This window comes from Pelophylax lessonae, assembly GCF_965119305.1.
Source record: "Pelophylax lessonae genome assembly, chromosome: 3".
Lineage (NCBI taxonomy): Eukaryota > Metazoa > Chordata > Amphibia > Anura > Ranidae > Pelophylax > Pelophylax lessonae.
Window position 1 is genome coordinate 604,961,556 of NC_138770.1, and position 17,211 is coordinate 604,978,766.

Genomic DNA, 17,211 nt, shown 5'->3' on the forward strand with positions numbered 1-17,211 from the left:
ACTAGATACTGTTCACAATCGAAACAATTGAGAAATATCATAGCCAAACATTGGCATCTGTTGGCGGAGGATAATATCCTCAGCAAGTTTGTAGATACCAAACCGAACATGATATTCAGGAGAAACAAATCCATTAAAGACATGGTGACAGCTAGTCACTATCAGAGAGACAGAAAGACGGACCCTTGTATTAAGTTACCTCATGGGACTTTTCCCTGTGGACTATGTAAATATTGTAAATTTATCGCCAATAAAAGTCAACAAACCCTTCCAAATGGTCGCCCCTTTGTATTGAAACATTTTGTAACATGTCAAACCATCGGTATTGTTTACCTTTGGAAGTGTGAATGTCCTGCTTTTTATGTAGGAAAGACAAAGCGGCATTTCTGGGAAAGGATCAAGGACCATGTGTCATATACACGGGGCGGAGATTTGGAAAGCCCAATAGCAAGGCATATAGCTCAAACACATAGATACAAATGTCCGAAATTTAAATTCTTTGCTCTAGAAAGAATCCACCCTGGACCCAGAGGTGGACCCTTTGATAACATAATCCTACAGAGAGAGGCACGCTGGATCTTTCCCCTAAATGCTTGTGTGATCCCTGGATTAAATGAACATTTGAGCTTTGCTCCCTTTCTGGAGGATTAATATTATTTAAACCCAGAATAGAATTTTTCAATTCCCCCCTCTTCCCCTTCCCTCCCCTCCCTTTTCCCTTTAAAATATATACTATTTTTTTGTTTGTGTTTTTTTTTTTTTTTTTTTCCCAATTGATGTAGATATAGCCATCATGTGGTTCATTGTCCCGCATACCGAGATCCACATGGCCATAAATCAAATCTTATAACATGGCTGAGCTATTTTATCAATTTAGCCTTTGTCTGATGGGAAATAATTAGCATCTTGTCTCAATATAAAGGATAATAGTGTGAAAATCAGTGATTATATTTAAGAGGTTGCCATTACATATTATTTGCTATTTTTTTCATCTCTGTCAGAATGAGCATCATTAGAGACAGATCTTTTTTATCTATGCCTCTTATCTGTGCAATAATTGCATGTGTTAACCTTTGTTTTCCACTAGATGTCGCTAGGGATCTCCCTGCAAGTCTGGTGGTATTGGCCATGTGCGGTCTCCGTTGATGCGTCGTCACTTCCGGTTTAAGAACCGGAAGTGACGACTACTTCCGGTTTGCGGGAACATCCTCCCGCGGCGTCCACACGTGGACGCTTTTGGCGGACGGATGTGGGGGGCGGGAGACATAGGGGAGGGGGAGGATGTTACCCATACGAAAACAGTATATAAGGTAAGTTTTTTGGAACAAGATCAAGCAGGGCTACACCTAGACTGTCGAACTTTTGCAGATATATACGGTTGGAGTAACTGGTAAGCAACTTTTCTCTATCGCTCATTGACAGACGTAGTCTTCTTGATTCTCAAGAGCTGGGTTATGTTGTCTCCACAGGAGTAGGACTAGGCAGAAAGACAAAACGTTCTGGCTCCACCTTAGGGGCAGTCCCTGAGGGTATATCCTCCCTCTCTCTGCTACAGGGAATCAGTTTTTTTCTGTCTAGTCAGCTGAAGGACAAAGGTTTGTCAGCTTCAGTTATTCCTACTCTAGTTGAAGCAAGGAAAGCGACTTCCAGAAAGATTTATCATCGTACATGGAAGTCCTACATTGCATGGTGTGAACCTCTGGGGTTCCGTCCACGGTCTTATTCGATTAGTCGAATATTAGCTTTTCTTCAACAAGGGGTTGAGCAGAAACTGGCCTTGAGTACTATCAAGGGTCAGGTCTCAGCATTAGCTATCTTCTTTCAGAAGCCTTTGGCTACTCATTCCTTGGTGAGGAATTTCATCCAGGGGGTGCGACATCTGGCTCCGCCAGTGCGCGCGCCGTTACCACCCTGGGATCTTAATTTAGTGTTGTCGGTTCTTCAGAAACCTCCCTTTGAAGATATTAGGGAGATTCCTCTACCTACGTTGTCCCAGAAGGTGGCCTTCTTGGTGGCTATTACTTCTGCACGCAGGGTGTCAGAACTGGCCGCATTATCTTGTCGTTCACCATATCTGGTGGTTCATAGAGATAAGGTGGTTCTTCGTCCGAATCCATCCTTCCTACCAAAAGTGGTTTCAGAATTTCATCTGAATGAAGAAATTGTGTTACCTTCTCTGTGTCCTAAGCCCAGTCATCCTCGGGAGTTTGCTTTACACTCCTTGGATGTGGTCCGGGCGATCAGGGTATACTTGAAAACGACAGACTCGTTTCGCAAGACGGATTCACTTTTTGTGATCCCGGACGGACCCAAAAAGGGGCTGCCTGCATCTGCCGCGACCATTTCCAGATGGATCAGACAGACGGTAGTACAGGCTTATTCTATTAAGGGTCGGAAGCCCCCGTTCCCTGTTAAGGCGCACTCCACTCGGGCGCTTAGTGCGTCATGGGCCTTTCGCCATCAGGCGTCAGTGGTCCAGGTGTGCAAGGCGGCTACCTGGTCGTCGGTGCATACCTTTACAAAACATAAAGTTGATGTAATGGCATCATCTGATGCCGTGTTTGGCCGCAAGGTTTTGCAGGCCGCCATTTGAGGAGACCAGTGGTCTGCCTCGAGGGTTTTTTTCCGTTGGAAATTTTTCTTTTGAGTCTCATTCTTTGTTTATAATGAGCCTTTAAAACTTCTAGTTTGGCACCGGTTGGGCCTTCTAGATTGGATTTGATTTTTGTCAATCCCACCCCTCATTTGTGGCACTGCTTCTGGATGTCCCAGCTCTTGAGAATCAAGAAGACTACGTCTGTCAATGAGCGATAGAGAAAAATGGATTTTTGTAAGATCTTACCGTAAAATCCTTTTCTCTTAAGCTCATTGACAGACGTAGTACCCGCCCCTCTATCATTGAGTTGGGTTGGGTTAAATTCTCTGTTACTGCTTTAGAACAGAACTGATTCCCTGTAGCAGAGAGAGGGAGGATATACCCTCAGGGACTGCCCCTAAGGTGGAGCCAGAACGTTTTGTCTTTCTGCCTAGTCCTACTCCTGCGGAGACAACATAACCCAGCTCTTGAGAATCAAGAAGACTACGTCTGTCAATGAGCTTAAGAGAAAAGGATTTTACGGTAAGATCTTACAAAAATCCATTTATCCCTAATTGACCCTTTACACACCGTTTTCTTTTGAAATACCTCACTAGTAACTATGCACCTCTTAATTATATCCGGAATAAATATCCATTGGACACTGGGCACTCTGCTATATTTAACCCTTGAATTCATATATCATACCTGGCCCCATTGATATATGTCATTGCACATATCACGATCTACTATCTACATTCTATGAATGATATGTGGATTTTATATTAACATTGACATTATTCTCACTAATTTGGTTACTTCATACTGCACACATCACTTTAAATAAGTTCACTAGAAAGGACTCTTGGGTAAGTACATATCTTATGGCTTTCCTTTTTGCCCTTATCTGATACATCCCAACACATTTGAATAAATATTTAAAGATCCTTTCCTTTATTTTTTAATCCAAAGGCTCTATGATTTACTCCCCGTTCTTATCTGATTTTAAACCTAACAAGTAGCATCTACATCATCTACTTATATCTTCAAACTAGGGTAAAAATATTCCCTCATTTTCTCCTTGATTTTGAATATTTTTGATAAGGACCTTTCATCTGTCTGGCTTCCTGCCCTATCCCTGATGTTGGTTGACTACTCCCTGGTCTAATTTTTGGCCCAGCGGACTGGTCCACCTTTCTCCTGCCCCCCCTTTGAGCTACCTGATGATTCATTTTCTACACCATTTTTGGACAACCTAATGGATCAATTCCCCCTTTTTTCTCCCTTTTTTTTTTTTTTTTTTTTGTCTGTTTTGTTTTGTTTTGTTTTCTATCCTCTTTGTAGATCTGCATACAATTTCTAAGAGACTCTTTCAGTCTCCTTTTTGACCTTGTAATATACTGTTAAGATAACATATAGGAAATTTGAATGATAGAATGAATTATAATTTATGTCGTCTATGTCTTAATTAAAGAATTTCTCTTTAATAAGAGATGCAATTCATAACAATATATGATGTAATAACCTTTTATCAACGACTAAAAAATGAATAAATAGAGTAAAAATACTATGTTTGATTATATTAAAGATATTTTTATTGTTGAAAAGTACAATGTTCATATATTTAATAAATGCATTATGTATCCTTAGATAATCAAAATTGATACATTTTCTAAATTATATACATCAAATGCTGGACCCTGAGGAAGCGCCCATTGCGAAACGCGTAGCTCCAGCAACCTTTCGTATTTGATAATTTTGTACAAATCTGTCTACCCTGTTGATTTTTGTAGATGTATTGATGTGTATCTTTTTTACATTATATGTTTAAATAAAATTTATATCATTTTTTACATCCTTTTCTGTGTGTGATACCTACAGGTATATGCATATATAGTTATTTTCTAGAGGCACACTCAAATCCCCCTTTGAAGGGCACAGCTCTGCTGACTTTGGTGGGCTTATCTGTGCCTTTTTCATTTTTTGCACACCTTGTATTATAGGTACGTTTATAAAATGGAATGCATGATGTTTTTGTATATAGTTTATTTCTATACGGTGGATTCAGAACTAAAAAATTAACTTTTTTAATATTTTCTTAATTTCTAGATTCACTAGTTTAGAATTTTACTTCAAATTCTTTAATTAACTTTTCAATCAACACATCTTTGTCTTCAAATACAAGCAGTGCATCTGAATTGGTGCAAAACTTCGGGAGCCATACTCAGACTACACATTGCATGGATGGCCTGTAATGTTGCTTTGGGCACTGAATCTTTTATGAGCGCTCACCTCGGCACTTGGTGCTACATGTGTCGTTGACTCCAGGGCGCTATACAGGTTCAGGGCCATGGTCCATCCATATGGAACCCAGACCCTGAAGACTCCTTGGGGGGTATGCCCACGTTGACAGGCAAAGCCCATACCCTTTATAAAGTCCAGCAACATGGACAACTCACCCTGTAGCCTTTGACCATTACTGTAGTCCCACATCAAGTATGAGACAAAATATAGGTTACTTTCTTTAAACTAAACTATTTATGTGTACCCTTAATAGTATGCGTTTATATGTTAAAACTATCAGCAAACCATGCTTAACACCGATCCTGTTCCCCTCTCTCTGTCCTTTGGATGCCTCCATACTGGTACATACATCACTATCTGAGTCTCAGTCAAGCACTGGGACACGAAACGCATATGGTGGACATTCCCCAAAGTCAAATGTTTATGGATTAGAGTGTACACCTTGGTCAATATTTTTCTTCAAATGTATCTACACAAAGACCCCTGGGAAGTCCTATTACCCAAACCAATAGAGAACATCTTGCTTGCTTGCTTGTCGCTCATATCTTTATGACCATGAAACAGACAGTCGCTCATGTGTGGAAATCACTGACACTTGCCGAAGTAAAAGGCAGCATACAGGGCGCACTGACTCTATCAATGAGAAACTAACAGTGAGCCTCTTCTTCTACAAGGTTCTTGCAATATGTGGGACTTTGTGGGCAAGTGATTAATACACAATTGTATATGTTTCCGAACTTACTTTTCCTCTATGCACCTTGGGTCTATAACCCAACACCTATACACACTATGACTGTCTGTTATAATTTTTATTGAATATACGTTTATATAATAAATCATCCTAGATTTTACATATACAATTGTGTATTAATCACTTGCCCACAAAGTCCCACAACTTGGCCTGAGGCACCAAAAAAAAAAACCCTACTACAGATATACAGGGACGGAGGCAGACATAAACTACAGCTTTCCCGAGATCAAACATACCCCCCTACAGGTTCTTGCAATATCACTCTGAGTTGGGTTGTTGACTTTTGTTCTATTTTGATTTGTTGGCACAGTTCTGTTTGCCTTGTTGTTGCCCACATTTTTTATTCTTTGCCTTGGGATATCCCAGGGTCTAGGAATATCAAACCTGTGTCCAGTACTTATTTATGATACTGAATTTTGACTTGCCTGTAAATTAAGTACAGTACAGAACATAGGTGACCCTCTCCTCTGTTCATCTTTTGTTCTGCATTACCTGCTCCAAAACTGAGGTTTCACAGATTGTGGTAGGGTTATAGCCTATAACCCAGTGTCTCTGAATATCAAGCCTGTGTCCTGTACTGTAATTCAAGATCATCCAGCAAGAAAGGCTTTAGGCTTCTTTCAGCATCTGGTGTTTACATAGCTCAACAGCTAAAGTTTAAATTTGCTGAACAGCATTTAATTTCAGATATACTGTACTTTAACCTTCCAAGTACCCTGACATTCCCATGGCTAAGCTTCGGGTGGCGGAGCAAAATGTATTGGGGGTGTCGCCGGTTCAGAGTCCTGGCTGAGGTTGCCACTCTACTCATCTCTGCAAGACACCATAGATGTGCGGCTTCCAGGGGCCACTCTCCTTCGCTTGAATCATTGCAGGAGCCAGCATGGGCTCCATCCCCTGCCAGCACTCTAGCAGCGGCTGGGGATGCACTGTCTATATACTATCTCTCTATCGAGCCTGAGCGGCACACATACATTTCCCAGGTCACGTTGAAATTTGAAGAACAGTAGAACGCCCCATCCTTAGCTTTCTCTTTCTGCTCTATTCAGACAGGTCTGTGTGGATTTTGCATTAAATAAAAGTCTGAGAGATAACAGTTTCTGCTTTAATCTCTCTCTTTAGAAAATCCATACTACTTTGTAATATACTATATAGTTAACAGTCTTTGATTGCCAGACCATAACACCAATTTGAGCTTGTTGGACATCTCATTTAAAATCCCTGGACATTAATATGGAGTGACCAAATGCAGCTATAACAGCCACCACTGCTATGGAAAGGCTTTTCACAAGATTTTAAAGTGTACTTTTGGGAATTTGTCGCCATTTAGCCAAAAGAGCATTTGTGAAGTCAGATACTGGTTGGATAAAAAGACATGGCTCTCAATCAGCATTCCAGTTCATCCCAAAGGTGTTCAGTAGAGTTGAGGTCAGTGCTCTGTGCAGGCTATTCAAGTTCTTCCACACCAAACTCCTCAAACTATGTCTTTATGGAGTTGGTTTTGTACACTGAACTCAGTAATCAGGAAAGGTACTCACATATTTATGGCAATAAAGGTGTACCTGTGTCTTGGTTTATCCTCATATTATATGTTTATTTGTAAAATAAAGATTGCGCACCATTCAGCTTTGCGTCTATAGCCAAGCACATTTTTTAATCTTTGCTTTGAAACAATTGATTTCTATTTCACTATGCATTTTCCACACAGGAGGACGCTATTGAGTATTACACAAGAATGAGAGATAAGCTGCTGGAAGATTATACAGAAAATATGGAGATAGTTCGAAATGCACCACTCGGTATGGCCTTCATCACATTCTCTGACAAGTCAATGGCAACATTGTAAGTATTTTATCTATTGCAAGCAAAACCTGGAGGAAATAAAAAGCGGTGTTGCAACAAATTCTACTAAATTTGAAAAGTTCTGTTTCTGCCTTTAACCACTTGACCTCCAGAAGGTTTACCCCCTTTCCTGACCAGGCCGTATTTTGCGATACGGTACTGCGTTACTTTAACTGACAGTTGCGTGGTCTTGCGGCACTGTACCCAATTAAAATGTATGTCCCTTTTTCCCACAAATAGAGATTTTAGTGGTATTTAATCACCTTTGCGTTTTTTATTTTTTGCGCTACAAAGAAAGAATGACCCACAATTTTGAAAAAACATAATATTTTTTACTTTCTGCTAAAGAATATATTCCAAAAAAAATGTAAAAATTTGAATTTATTCATCAATTTAGGCCAATATGTATTCTTCTACATATTTTTGATAAAAAAAATCCCATTAAGCGTATATTGATTGGTTTGCGCAAAAGTTATAAGGTCTACAAACTATGGGATATTATTTTTTTGCACTAGTAATGGCGGCGATCAGCGACTTATAGCGGGACTGCGATATTGCGGCGGACAAATCAGACACCTAACTGACACTTTTTTGGGGACCAGTGACATTATTACAGCGATAAGTGCTAAAAATATACACTGTCACTGTACTAATGACACTGGCTCGGAAGGGGTTAACGTCAGGGGTGATCAAAGGGTTAACTGTGTGTCTCGCTAATGTTTCAGTGTAGTGGGGGAGGAGCTTTTACTAGTGGAAGGCATGGATTGGTGTTTCTGATTTACAGGAACATTGGATCCATGTCTTCTGTACTGACAGACCGGCAATCTGCCTTGTTTACATAGGCAGACTGGCATTCTGTCAGTGTACTGAACAATCAAGCAGGTGCCAGCGGACATCGGGTCCGCGGGACCCGCTGATCAGTTCACGCAGTGTAAGATCACAGTGGGAGCGAGCCGACGGCACTCGCATCCAAAACCCAGAAGTGCAGAATCACACACACACACACACACATATATATATATATATATATATATATATATATATATATATATATATATATATATATATATATATATATATATATGTGTGTGTGTGTGTGTGATTCTGCACAGTGCAGCCGCCCTGTAGTAGTAAATCTGCTATTGGGCGGTCAGCAAGTGGTTAAAAATAATTGTCTGCTTGCTTTAGTTACTTCCTAACAATTTTCAATTCCTCACAATGATGCATTTTGTACCTATATTGTTAATGTGATGCAGTGATTACTGAGACCTGGTTTTGTATCCTCAGTATCCTGAAAGATTTCAACGCCATCAAGTGTCAAGGATGCAAGTGTTCCACCCAGCCCCAACCATCGAGTCTCAGCAGTCAGCTTTCTGCCTTGCAGTGGTCTGTCTCCTACGCCACCTACCCAGAAAATATCTCCTGGTATGTTATGTTGTGTTTTAATAAATGAAGTTTTAAAAAAGGAGGGGAGCGTTTGGAGCTCCTTGTACAAACTTTTAAAACATTTTGGTGAGCAGCCTCTAGGACCACAAACCACCTATCCCATGGAAACACATCCGCATAAGGTTCAGCGCTCCTTCATCTCAAAAATTGCTTGTTTTAATAAATGGCACAGACAATTCTGTTGTATTATATGAGATCGAGAAACAATTGTAATCCTTGGAATATGAGCATACAATTCAGCTTCTTGGTTGTCTTCTTGCTGGTGTGCTTTACTGCTACCTGGAAACATTTTATGTTAATTAAAACTATAGACCTGTGAGGGCAGTTGGACATGCTGACAAAGTTTGTATACCTTAAAGCAGAGTTCAGGCCTTGGACATGATTTTTTAATAAAAATACCCCCCCCCCCCCCACCGGTCAGGGCTAGTGCAGTCAGGGCTAGTGCATTCCACAGTGAATAGCCTCTGAACTGTCCCGGGTCGCACTTACCTTTTAGAAGAAATACTTACCTTGAACATTTCTTCTCCAGCGTTGCCATCTCAGGTTTGGGCAGCTGAAGCCAGCACGTCCTCTTCTGCCTCCTCTTCCGTGTCCTCTTCGGTCCCACAATGCACTGCACCGGCCCCGCCGTCACTTCCGGTGCATGCGCATCATCCCTGCACAGCTTCTGGGCACGCCCAGAAGCTGTTTAGCAGGGAATGACGCGCCTGCACTGGAAGTGACGAGCGGGGCCGGTGCAGGCGCATTGATTCCTGGGAGCGATGACGTTCAGCTCCCAGGAGTCAATGCAAGGAGGAAGTGACGGCGAGGGCTGAGGCCGCAGAGGGAGGAAGTGGAAGAAAGGTGAGTATATTATCTTCAATAACAAGGCAAATAAACAAAAAAAAAAAAATCGTGATTATCCATTTGTTTTTCAGGTGACACTCAGCAAGCGGATGGCACAAAATCGATTCCGCTTTAAAATGGTTTAAACCTCAGATATGAAATATGAACAAAACATATCCCTCTATAGGGCATACAGTGTCACTCTAGAGCACTAAGTGTCATTTTTGGCCACTGCCTCATTCTTCTTCTATAAGCATGAGTCACTTCTTCAAGTTTTGACACCAAGAGTAAAAAGGTGACAAGGGAGGGACCTCAGCTCTGTTCTGTGTGCTGTGTGAACGGAGGTGTGCCCCTTCCCTCTAATCAGATCTCAGAGCTCTTCTCACTAATGTGCCTTCAGCTCTCCACCCCCTGCTTTTCAGAACTGAGAGATCCTGTGTAAACTTTGCACTTTGAATAGGTGTTGGGGATTGTTGGCTGTAGAGTGACTGGCAATTTATATAGAAGGATTGGTTTCATCTCAAATGCCAGTCACTTCACTGGGTGAAGGGTTTACAACCAATTCAAAGACCGATATAAAATAAACCCCAATTAAAGTGTATCTTAAGCCAAACTCTCTTTTTTTCTATACATTTTGAAAAGTGTTGGCCATGGTTATTATTTTTCATCTGTGTCCCATCATAGAGAATTACCTCCAGTTCCTGTCCCATAGATATAGCAGCAAACTTAAGGAAATATTTCTAAGGTAAGAGAAACCCCCTAGCGATGGGATCAGGTGTTCTGATTGGATGTGGGGGGAAAGTTGGCAATCAAGCGTGCATTGTGGAAATATGTTTAAAAGGATTATTGTGTGGAGGTAGAACATCATAAGGTCTGCTATTGCTCCTTCAATGTCTAATGACGGGCTGGGGACGGTGACGCCATCTGGCTCTATTGCTTAAAGCGTTTGTTACCCCAACACATAATATTCCTGATATGTGCCTGCTGTGCCATGCACTTGTATGAGAAAGTATCCTGTTCTCTTTGTATGCTTCCTATATGTGAAATCTCTGGTGTTCCTGTTAGTCCCCCTGCTTTCCTATTAAATACTGACTACACTAAGCAGGGGAGCACACCATGGTCAGTTCTCTAGGTATGCTGGAAACTTGGTGTACTCTCCTCCAATGATCAGACTTGGTCTGACACGCCCCTGCTGCTCAGCCATTCACTGGTAAGCTCAGTCTGCTGCTGCTTCACTTCCTCCCAGCTCATATGTGGCTGAGAACAGATGGAATGTGATCAGTTAAAAAATGGAAAAAGGAATTTGTAATGTTTTTTTTGTATCCATACACAAATGTATTGCCTTGGAATGGGTTGTTTTACAAGGTGATCGTTTACAATCACTTTAACTAAAGAAGAAAAATACTAAAGAAGAAAAATAAATCCGATCACCAACCTGCTCTTCTGTCTAGCAGTGTTGTGTAAATCTCAGGACTGGGTAAATATAAATACAAAACCTTTTGGCAAGTAAGAAAACTACCTTGCATGTATTTGGCTGTTTAACTGGAGTTCCACTTTACAGCTTGTGAAGACCGTAAAACAACGAAGCACCTCTTAGCATCCCGCATGCAATTCAAGAGATTCCTTTTTTTACTGGGATCTTAAAAAATCTCCTAATCCAATAGACCGCAAAGGAGCCAGGTCTCAAAGAACAACTTTACCTTTGACAACCGTCCTTCAGGGTATGGCACCAACCCTCTGCAACTCACCTGGTTTGAAACATATCTCTGGCCTCGTTTCAGTGATCTTCATTGTACTTTGTTAAATTTGCCTGATGAGAGCTGCACAACCTGTCTTCAGTCTTCTCCATACTCTACGTGCCCACCACAGTACAGGAGAGCTGTACTTGGCAGGACTTCTGGAGGCTGTTGTGACAACTTGTAGGAATGAATAGGGCTGCAACGTGCATGCATAGGATGAAAATAAGGAGAAGTGGTAAGAATCAGACCAGGTGGGCTGATGGGGAGTGGGACCATGCCTTAAAAGGCAGCTTGTACCAAAGGTACATTTGTCCTTTAGGAGAGCTTGTAAACAAAGGCCCATCTGAGCTCTGCCTTGCGGATGATCTGTGGTATTGGTTGCACTCCTCGGGCCTGAACCATTCTTCCAGTGTCATAACCAGACTTTTGTCTGACACTCCACAACTCAGCTGATTGATTGCCGCTCTGCTTCCCACCTCTGCCTCTCCGCCTTTGGTGATTCACTCACTAGAGTGAATTCCCAACAACCAAACCAGAAAATAGTGAAATATCAACACTGTGTTAACCAGTATATTTAAAAACAACCAGCCGTTAATCCTGGTCTGCTTCATCAAAAATATGACCTCTTCAAGGTCGAAAGAGCTAGAAAGTTGTATTCATGTGTATGATGCTTAGCGCCTCCTAATAGTTTTACAATAAAGTGTAATAGTCATTGTGGAATTGAGGCCTGCAGTTTAAATCTTTTCATCCTTGCTGTTTCTTTTTTAGGGAGAATTTGTCCGTGAGTGGAGTAAAGTGGTGGGCCCGTTTCATTAGCATCAATTTTATCCTCTTTATTGTTCTGTTCTTCCTAACAACGCCATCAATTATTATTACTACAATTGACAAGTTCAACGTCACAAAACCCATCTATTACCTGAATGTAAGTAATGGCTAACAGCAGCTCAGCCTGGGATTTAATACATTCCATAAAATAAAAAAGTCTTCATTCAATACTTTTTTTTAGCTTTAACCACCCCCGCTCTTCCTCGGCCTCCCCAGCAGCAAACCTTTCCTTAACTTTCTTGCCATTCTTTTTAGTGCTGGTTATGGAAAAAAATTCACAGTACTTCGGGGTATGGAGAAGCATGTGACAAACTCCACTTGACAGCACTGGGCCAATTATAAGCTATAAGCCGCACCTGTTGTTTACATAGGACTTTTCTTAGCGTTTGGGTCTGTACAGAACTGGGGGGGATTGGAGGTGGATTAAATCGAGTGTTTGCATCTGTTAAGGTCTGCAATAAGGAGAACCTTTTGATGTATACTGTTAGGGTGGAGTTGGGCTTTAAAGGGTATCTCCACTTTTGTGGGGTAAAAAATAGCAAATTTTACAATTGCGACACAAATCATATTGTAATTGAATGTTATTAAAAATGACCTTTCCTTTTCAATTTGCAGCTGTTGTAATGTTCTAAAATTGCAATGCAATATGGCTACCTGTAGCTGTCCTGTACACAGAATGTATACTGACCACACCCCAGAAACATCATTTCCTGCTTGTGTGATTGGCTCACCAATTTTCCCAGAAGTCTGTACTAAGATACAAGTCAGATTTCTGCAACAAAAATGTCCTGTTTGGTGAGATATTCCCAATAGGAACACATCTAAAGGGATGCAGGCTCAGTAGCTTTCCTCATTAGAGCTCTGCAGCTGCCACAGCCGATAGATAATTGTGAAACCACTCCCATTTGACCCACTGAGCACAGGTGCACAGAGGAACAAACAATGATTTCTTCAGAATAACAAAAGGTAGGAATCTGCAACAAATTTTGTTAAAACCGTTGTAATGTACAGAGATCACCCAGAGGGGAATGTTTTTTTCTCAACAAGAGTGTAGTTACGCTTTAAAGTGACTGTCACAAAAAAGAAAAAAACTGGTAACAAATACAGAGTGTAGGCCCCTGACTGCATCAGCTTGCAGTCTCTCCACTATGCCCAAATGCCTGGAAATTTCTGTTCTGGCAACATGTTTTCATTACCCCCATCACATGATGACATTAGACTATCTTGAAGTGTGACTCTCCTCCGGCAGTTATGTATTGTTACTAAAACTCCAAACAGGAACTGGTGACTTTTTATTAGATCTTTAGAGAAGTGATTGGCACGGAGGGAGGATGGTGCCCACATTGCTTGCCATTGATAAACCTCAGTTAGCATAACCTCCATTTCATTGTATTTCTGCAGAATCCGATCATCAGTCAGTTCTTCCCAACCTTGCTGCTGTGGTCTTTCTCTGCGCTGCTGCCCACAGTCGTCTACTACTCCACTCTCTTTGAGGCCCACTGGACAAAGTAAGATGATCCACTTCTGTGTCTTTTCAAGGCTGTGTCCACCAAAACCTTAATTTTCAGTTTTAGGGGGTTGCTGTCAGATTTCAAGCTTTTCAAGTAGACCTGTAAAATGTAATTAAGCAGGTAACATGAAAAAGAAAATGTGGCTTCAGAGGTACATGCAGGTATCTTTTTAGACCTTTTCATGAGGATCATGAAATTCTCCAAACTTAAACACTCTTTGATGACCATTTTGACTTAAAGGATAAGGCGCAGTACACACTTAGGCGGCTTCAAAGTCGCCTGGCTCTGAGGCGGCCTCTTACAGCACGACTTCAGCGTGGCTTGCAAACGACTTCTTTAAAAGAAGTCAACGCAAGCCGCTCCGAAGTCGCCCACAAGTAGTGCAGGAACCTTTTTCTAAGTTGAAGCAACCGATTAGAACGGTTCCATTGCACTAATTGGGAGTGCGACTTGTCAGGCAACGAAATCGCCTCAGTGTGAACCGAGCCTAAGTGTTAGCAAATCTGCATGCTTACCCACTAAGCATAAATTCTTCCTCCTCCCAGTACAAATCCACCTCATGCTGAAATCTCCTTCCCAGCAGGAATCCTTGCCCCCCCAGCTTAAATCTTCTCATTCCCCATATGCCACCAGCACAAATCCAGTCGCCTACCCACTAAAAATAATTCCTCCTTCTAGTACAAATCCTCTACCTCTCAAATTACCCCTATGAGCATAAATTCTCTCCCCCACTCTAAATCCTCCCCTCCCAGCATAAATACCGCCCAATCCCCCCCCCTTTTCTTGCAGAAACCCCCAAAAAATTCCCCCTCCTAGCACAAATCTTCCCCATCCTGCCTCCCAACACAAATCTCAAATCCGCACACCTCCCCAAATTTCCCCTCCTAGAACAATTATTATCCTCTGTTGCCCCCTCAAATTCACCCTCCCAAAGCAAATCCCCTCCCCCCAACTGCCTTGTAGTGCCCCCCCACCTCACATGGTACCACAGTGCCTAGGGCAGCCGCCTCCTTCTGCCCACCCCTTGTCCCAGCCCTGGTTCCACACATTTTTAGGGTGAAACATGTAACATGTTCCCACTGCTGCAGCCAATTGTCAATTCCCTCTCTCCCTGTGACAGCAGTACGGGGAGAAGTTCCCCATGCAAGCTGTCACTTTTTGAAACGAGCTCAGCTGTGCGGGGGCTCCGCCCACACGGCCACATCATTCATTTACAGAGTTCTGAACTACAAGTGCCGATATTCTTTGCAGATGTCGGCTTGTAGTTCTCGGTGCTGTGGAGCGCTTTGATAGTTCATGGAGTCTTCCTGTCAGTGTGAAACTGCCTGGCCGCATGATGTACGATGTACAGGCAGGTAGCTCACACTCAGAGTCTGAAGGAGTCCTGCATGGCTCCAGCAACCTGCTGATCCCTGGTGCAATGCTTTCCAGGCTACTAAAAAAATAAATAAATGCACATTTTTTACCTGCTATAAAATGTGCATTTATTATTATTATTATTTTTATTTTTTTTTTAAAGGTGAACTTATTTTTTAATGTTTTACTTTTAATGTTAACCTATTACTATAATGGGTAGTTCTACCAATAGTGGGGGTTGCAAAGTGGGAGGGGGTGGGCCCACGCCCAACCTTACCAGCATAATTTGCATAAGATTGCCCTGGGTTCCGGGGTTCTCTGGGGTGTTCATGCAAAGATTTACATTCAGAAAGAGATGACAAAGTTGAACTGGATGGACTATTGTCTTTATTTAACCTCCCCTACTACTATGTATGACTACTGTATACTACTATGACTGAATGTTGTTTATGTCTCCAGTTTAATTTCTTTAAAGAGATAACAGGCATATGGCAGCCATCAAACTGTACACCTTTGCAATGGGACACAGATTGAGAAAAATACATTTACATTGGCTTTTACTCTTGCCCATTCTATCTAAAAATATTTTGCTATACAGACATTTCAGCAGGTACAGAAAGCATTGTATTATTCACAGTCCCTACCCGCAAAGGTCCTGGCTCCAGTTACAGGGCTCTTATAGACATGAGCTTTGGGTTGAATACCAAAGTCTTATATGCTAGTCACTTTTGGGAACAACGTTTTTCATTGGGCAGCATAAAAAAAAAAATGTGACTGCTTTCAGTTCCAGTTAAGGCAGGCCAGCAACGGCTGTCTGCTGTTGCCTCCCAATATAGGCATAAACTTGAAAACTCTGCCAAGCCAAATGTTCCTTTTTATGAAAAGGCCAGCTGATACACTTGTAGCATGACAGTTGGTTTGTGTCTGTTTGTCTGGTCACCCTCTTATGTCTGTGGCTGGCTGCTCACAGGGTGGGGGACAAGGGGATGTGATCATCTTTTGGTAGAAGGTAATTAACTTATCAGTATTTTTTGGTAGCCAGTAGAAATCGGAAGACTAAAGCCTCGTACACACTAGTATTTTTTTTTGATCAACCCAGCAGTTTAGGGCGGAGCCGCTGTACTAACTATCCGCAATTATTGTAACGATTTCCGCAGCTGTTCTATTGTGTTCTGAAAGGGGGATGCCCCCCCCCCCCCCCCACCAGAACACTCCGATCAGCACTCTCAGCCATTGGCTGAAAGTTCTGATCAGGAGCCGATCGGTAGACCTTTTTTGAATCTGTCCCTTTGACAGAAGCTGGCTACATGGCCGGTTTCTTTTGGACCGACTCCAGTTCACATGGGCTTAATATCGGCCAGTTCATCAGAAACCGGCCGACATTTGGACCGTGTGTACTGCAGCCTGTCCAGCTTCTTTCAAAGGGGCATGACCAAAAAGATCTGGCGAACGACTTCTGAACATTGGCTGAGAGCGCTGACCTGTGTGTGCTGGCATGGTGGTAAGTCCCCCTGTCAGAACACAATAGCTCAGCAGGTAGATCGCTGTACTAACATCGTATAGTTAGTACAGCAAGCTCCTCTTGAGGTTCCCATTGGGTTGAACAAAAATAAAAGTGATAGTGTGTACCTAGCTTAACTCGGGCAGAACATACTATCCCCTTATAAATCTGTACTGATGAAAACTAAATTTAGTACTAGATCTGATAACACCTTTTGGTTTAAACTGGCACCTGAAAGTGCACACACACTAATTATGTATTTTTAGCTCTTCCAGACATGAGATGCATCTGCAAGAGCTTAAAATGGTGTGTGAGCCCAAATAACCGAGGTCAAACACTGTTTTGGTGACAATGTAATTTCTTGTTCTACTTACAATTGACCAATGTGCGTTACAGATCTGCAGAAAACAGAATTATGATGCACAAAGTATACATCTTCCTGATATTCATGGTCCTAATTTTGCCATCGCTTGGCCTCACCAGGTTAGGATTATCTGTCATGTCTTCCTGGGGTATGTGCATCTGTCTAATTTTCC

At 41.9% G+C, this 17,211-nt stretch overlaps 1 protein-coding gene across 1 annotated transcript in view; it reads left to right on the forward strand.

Annotated features, from left to right (window-relative positions):
* The window catches only part of TMEM63A (transmembrane protein 63A), a 129,301-nt gene that overhangs the window by 87,952 nt on the left and 24,138 nt on the right, over positions 1-17,211 (forward strand). The window contains exons 12-16 of the mRNA XM_082252075.1: positions 7,339-7,472; positions 8,760-8,897; positions 12,251-12,404; positions 13,709-13,815; positions 17,072-17,158. Of these exons, the coding sequence (XP_082108201.1) occupies positions 7,339-7,472; positions 8,760-8,897; positions 12,251-12,404; positions 13,709-13,815; positions 17,072-17,158 (620 nt within the window). The remainder of the gene's footprint in view (positions 1-7,338; positions 7,473-8,759; positions 8,898-12,250; positions 12,405-13,708; positions 13,816-17,071; positions 17,159-17,211) is intronic.